Source organism: Ctenocephalides felis, unplaced genomic scaffold (genome assembly GCF_003426905.1).
Source record: "Ctenocephalides felis isolate EL2017-DRISC unplaced genomic scaffold, ASM342690v1 CF-g0.4_SCAFFOLD_00284, whole genome shotgun sequence".
In the NCBI taxonomy this organism is placed as follows: Eukaryota; Metazoa; Arthropoda; class Insecta; order Siphonaptera; family Pulicidae; genus Ctenocephalides; species Ctenocephalides felis.
Window position 1 is genome coordinate 1 of NW_020536438.1, and position 6,395 is coordinate 6,395.

Sequence of the window (6,395 nt, forward strand, 5' to 3'; positions counted from 1 at the left end):
CATGCTACTCCGCTATTTATTTTGTCTGTCCATGAGCATTTTTAGTTAGGTGTTCCTGAGCGCATTCACGCTGGGGGAGTTTCTGTAGCAAAAATTTTCGTGTATGTCCTAGCCTTTGACAACGTGTGCACTGGACTATTTCGCAAGAATATCGTTTATCTTGAATTTCGACTTAGGTTTTACATAAAAATTCAATTTTGTAAAAATCTTTGTTATTTTCTTTTTGCTGCAGTGGGAATTTGTATATTTGCTTCTGAGAAAAGAGATGTGTACAACTTATGCTCTAGTTCTTCTATTTCTTTTGTCAGCATGTCTAAGTCGGTGCTATAGTGTAGGTTTTAACCACGACTTTAAATAACCGTTTTGAACTTGTCCTTGATAGGAATGCATCTGCGTTCCTTTTCTTTCAGTTTGTTATTGTAAGTTTATAGTTTGTGCACTTTGAGATTTATTTTCACTTGTTTTATTCCTATAGTTTTTAGTGTGTATTGTAGTGGCTTCGCTTTCTAACAGTTCTATCAATCGCTTAATATCCCCCACTTCGTGTACAAAATTGGCGGAGGTTTGGTCGGTCTTTTATTTTGTACTTGTGTGTTTTGACATGGTGAATTTTAATCGGATGTGTTTTCTAAAACTGCGTAAATTGCTGGTTTGTAGTAGTAGCTTTGAGCCAGTAGTCTTTCGTTACGACTTTTTTGGAACATGATGGTGTTTCTGTGTCGATCTGTTTATGTTTTTATTATTCACCACAGTCTCCAATCACTAATAATTTCGGCACTGGCACGGCTTCATTTGATTTGGTATAAATTGGTTTCTATCAATTGATTCATTTTTTCATTTGACTTTCGACGTCATTAATTTTTTGTACAGCACGGCGCTGTTGGTGTGTTTCGGAATTTTGGCGATATATGACTTTCGACAAATCTAGAATTTGTAGTTGAATCGTCATCTAAAATCTTTAATGATTGCACAAGACGATTTTTTGTAGCACTAGTTGATTTAACCATTATTTCAGAATTTTATGCACTACACAATTGTAAACACTGTTTCAAACTTATGAATGCGACACTATGTCCCCACCGAGAGGGACATGTTACGCAATTTATTACCTGTTTACTTTATAATGTATTGAATGCACTGATAACAAAACTATTAGCATGAATTGATACCGTAGTATTTAAATGTAAACACTTCGATGTGAACTGTTCGCCGCCCAAGCTGAACTGATTATTAGGATATGTATTTATTGGTCAGTTTGTCAGTCCAGCATTTATTGCGATATTCCCATACTTCTACTTGGATTATATTTGTTAGCTTATTCACATGGGATTTAGGAGTTGATTTCCGGAAACTTGCCAAAGTTTTTTAACTTTATTTTTGAATGTTATTTTATTTATTATGTCTTGCGGTAATCTGTCATCAGTATATTGTTGTAGATTACTAAAAGGAATAGTTAATTTATAGTGTTATTTATCGTGCATGTTAAGTGTTCGACTGCTTTACTTAAGTCTTCTTTTTCAGTTATTTGCATTCTGTGATTGATATTTAAGTTTATTAATTTTTTAAATAGGATCCAATTGGCTTTTGTGTAGTTTAAATAATTTGTATTGTCGGACTCGTAGACGGTTAATTTGCTATTTATTTGTAAGAAGACTGGATTATGGTCCGAATTTAGACATGGCAAAGATGTCGGTTGAGTTGTTATACATTTTCGATAAAGCCAGATTAATATTATAATACTATTATTATGATGCACACATTGAGCAAATCTAGTAGGAGTATCTGGATAATGCAGCTGAACATTATTCACTGTATTATTAATATATTTGCACAGTTTTTTGCCGCTGTTATTATTTCCTCTACATTTCCACTTTGCATGTTGAGCGTTGAAGTCACCTTCTACTGGAAACATTGATAGTAGCAATGAACATACATATATATTTTGAATAATAATACACTGTAATAAACATATTAAATTCATATGATAATAAAAATACATTAAAATAAATACGCATATATATTTTAAACAATAATACACTGTAATGAACATATTAATATAATTATATTTAATGAATAATAATTGTAACGGAAACTTAATGTTTACGCCCAGATACTTGACATCTCTTTGCTGCAATTAGTTTTTCTATTCTGGAGAAATTTGGCTTGCAGTAATGATTTCATATTGACCCAAGGTGGTTTGTGCACTATTACTATTCATAATTGTAAATAATTGCTCGCATCGATATGTACTGCCAAATAGAATTAATATCATAAGCAAATTTCCTAGTATTTTCAAATCTGACTGGTAAATATTTATAAAATTTAGGTACGCCCACTTCAATAAATTTGGTTTTCAATTGAATTTCGATTACCTCCATTTACATGTTGCTGGGTACTGAACTATATCTACAGAAAAGTTCGAAAAGAACAAAAAAAATTGCCTTTGAGTGAACTAAAATCTTGAAACTTCATTTCACGATTTTAGTTCCGTTTTAAATTAGCAATGTTTTCTGCATAGTTTTTATATGAAGAAGTAACATCCAAGCTTGATTTATTTAAGCTGCGCATCGGAAAGTGTGTCAATTTTCACTCTTGAGCTGTTTTTTTCCCAAAGGGCAAGTTTGCGTTTAAAAGCTTAAATTATGTCGAACAATGTTTGTTATAAGATTGCCTTTTCCCTGCAATGATAAATTTAGGTCACATAGGTGTTTAGTTATATCAACCAAGAATGATAAATCTCATATCCATACTGGATCAAAAAACAAACTTGTGTCTAGATTTTTTTATTTCTATGAACTTGCATATTTTTCCTTTCAAACCCCAGAATTATTCTAGAACTTTGGAGCAATAATAACCGTATAGTTACTATCAAAATCGCTTAAAAAACTGTAATTGACGCTGATTTAATCCCGAGATCTATAAAATTTACAATTTTCTTCATGTATGATAGAACATTCTCCATGTTTATTATCTTCGAGCACAGTACTTCTTGATATAAGATGCAATGGGTATGATAAAAATTTGAACCGTTAACTCCATTAAGTTTCTGTTTAAGTAACGCTACGAATCCTTTGTTTTTCCCTGCCATTGATGGAGCGCCGTCTGTAGCTACAGAAAGTAATTTTTCTGAAGGTAGATTAAATTTCTGGAACATATCAAAAACGCAAGTAAATATATCTTGTCCTGTGGTAGTACCAGCCATCGGAATTAGTTCTAGCAATTCATCAAATATGTTAAAAGTGCTGTCACATGCACGAAGAAACACTGCTAGCTGAGCCGTGCCACTGATATCCGTGGTCCCGTCACAGGCAATAGGAAAGCTTTCGAAAGTAAGTGATCTATTTTTTATTTGATCTTGAGTGATCAATTGATTGAATTGATCATTGCGGCTAAGTCAGTAATTTGTTCTGCAACTGTGTTCCGAGGCGATGAAATACTTTCAAATGCCGTCACATTGCCCGGACAAACAATTTCTGCAGCTTTAATTAAGCATTCCTTGATGAAATCACCGTCATTAAAAGGGTTCAAGTGTCTAGCTATCATCTCGGACAAGGCGTAGCTTGCATTTACCGCCGCTTCACTTTCATGGAATACTTTAATACAAAATTAACTGTTGTTTTTTCATCTCTGACTTGAGTTTTTTTAACTTTTCTTCTCTAATTATACCTTCATAATTTTCCTATTTTAACTGGTGTTGCTTGTAATGGCGTTTAATATTATATAACTTTGGTACATTAATAGTATTGTTACATACCAAACACATTATTTTATCATTTATTTCACAGCAAAAATATTCCAATTTCCATTTTGATTGGAACATTCTATGTTCGTCACCGATCTTTCGTTTAATTTTACTACCACTTGGTTTTGAAACAGACATACTGAATACAAAGCGCTGAAATAAATACGCGTTTGTTAACAAAAAATAATAAAACTACACACATTACACTGGAATAAGTACACATTTGTTAATAAAATATAATAAAACACTTGAAAATATTAATGTTAACGCTAACTTACCAGGGAGAATAAATGAGTTATATTAATCAAATAATAATTAATAATAAAGCAAACTTTATCTTATTACGTGCACCAATATATCGTACAAAACTATAAATGGAAAAGACCATGTGTTCTGAACGGACGTGTCCAGAGATCCGGATCAAGTGTTGCCAACTCCATCATAGAACAATAATTTACTATATGTTAGAAACCGCTAGTTACGCCGTTCACAAATGCGTTGGCGCATATTTGAAACGTATCATTACGGAATATTTTGTAACCACTGACTATAGATATATAAAATTTTCATTACTGGGTCTTCTAATACGCCCATTAAATAATGAAATTTGGATATCATATCAATTTCGGGATTCTCGTGTATAAGTGTTTTAAATGTTTCGTAAAACAGCGGCCATTTTTTTAAATCACCCGCAAATTTGGGTATTTCAATTGTTGGTAGACGGCATTTTGAAATAAATTTAGATGGGGAATCTTCACTTTTTATAAAAGAGGAATATTATTTACAGCAGAAATAGTTTTTTCAATATATTTTATCTCCGCGTATAATTGTTCCACGGATAGAAGGGCAGCATAATCCGGTACGAAACTGGGATTTTCCAACGCGTTTAATTTATTAATATGGTCGGTAAGTTTTATGAATTGATCTCGAATGTTATCTAACATTACCAGGTTCGTACAGAATTGTTGCTTGCTTGACGCATCTTCCACATCTCTGCTCAAGTCATACGTCTTCTGTATAATCGAAAAATACATTTCTCGTTTTGAAATTAGTCGTGCGACTTCAGCACTGGCAGATACACTCTTGGGCGGCATGTTTATGATTATATAAGAAACTTGGAAATATAATAATCTTACGTCGTTATCCGGTAAATGAAAATATATATATACTTTTAAATTAGTACTTAGATTCTGAATCGGCAACTTATAGAAACTCTCAATCTTAATTGAGATCCGGCTCGAATGGTGTGGCCTTGATTCGATTAGCAGACCACACGGATGGCTGGTATTCTTGGACTGTATATGGACTGTATTTGAAACTAAAAAACGTTCTGTTTTCTTATAATGAGAAACTAAAAAATGACCTCACTTTAAATGATAAAAGGAAACTTAACACAATAAAGCTTCTAAATTAAACCAAAGAAGAAAGCAAACTGAATACGAATTGAATACGGAACTGGAAACGCACTAGAACGAAACAGAACTAGGAATCAACTAGAATAGACTGAACACATGTCGGAAGTCTAGGTCAAAGTTTTGGAAGGAAAAGACTGGATTAGAATGGAATAAATCGGTTGACATATTGCGACCCCGAGATGGCGACTTTATTATTATCGACTCATGTAATAGTCATAGTAGCGTCACCACCTTTATTTTTACTGAATGATATATGCTTTTATAAATCTAGATTAAAACTAATTGATGAACAATATTTTTGACCAAATCCTCTTTGGTCAACTTATAATTACCTGTGTAAAAAACATTGATTTTCTAATTCAAGTCCGAAAACGGGCATTGTTTGCCCCTGAGCCTTGGTGATAGTCATCGCAAATGCCAATCATACTTCTCATTTAAAACTTTCTTGCGGTACATGGCTTCTGTTTTATTTCTTAAGTTCATTGCCTGAAAATATTGGGGCATGTTTGATGCCTTCGATAATCTTGGGCTTTGATATTAACACAATCTGTTGCAGGCTGTAATATTAACACATTTTATTCATTGTAGTTTTCTGCTTGATGAATTTACTATCAAACACTTCTATGGTTTAATACTTACATGGTTATTTTTCAATAGACTCAATAGTGCACCATCAATACAATTACCTTAATTAATAATAATCAGAATCAACTGCACGTTAATCATCCATAGTAGTCATTTGAAGAATTTTACCACTGTGCTTTATTAGATTTAGTTATTATTAGAGTTAGTTGCTGTTAGGACAATGATGAATTTTGTTATAATGCCTGATTTGTATCGTGTAATAAAATGACGCTGTTCAATATATGAACATATATACCATGAATCGTAATATTCTCTGCTAAAACTTTTCTTTCAATAAGCAGAATGATCTTCAAGCAAATTTGATTTTATAAACGCTTCCATTAATAAACACCAATAATGATGCAGTGTTACCAAGTACCAACCGTCACTATATCTCATAGAAACGCATGGAATCGTTATTCATTCGTTGCATTCCTTGCTGTATTGTCTTTGGTCTAGAGTTGTAGACTCTCGACAGAATTCAAACTATGGTAAAATGTCAAAATATTTTTTAATTAAATAATATAAAATTTCGGCTATTTATTGAGATTTTTAATATACCCTATGTCCTAAATGGGATCTATGTGCACATGGTGAGCAAAGCAAATTTTAAA

The 6,395-nt window shown here is 32.5% G+C and overlaps 1 protein-coding gene across 1 annotated transcript; it reads right to left on the reverse strand.

Moving 5' to 3' along the window:
- Positions 1–2,929: 2,929 nt before the first annotated feature.
- LOC113363225 (general transcription factor II-I repeat domain-containing protein 2-like) lies at positions 2,930–4,836 on the reverse strand (the record flags this gene model as incomplete). Its single annotated transcript, XM_026605712.1, has 3 exons — positions 4,701–4,836; positions 3,438–3,593; positions 2,930–3,354 (listed from the first exon to the last, which is right to left on the reverse strand). Coding segments are annotated over exons 1-3 (717 nt in total), but the record flags the coding sequence as incomplete, so codon positions are not given.
- Between the last annotated feature and the right edge of the window lie 1,559 nt (positions 4,837–6,395).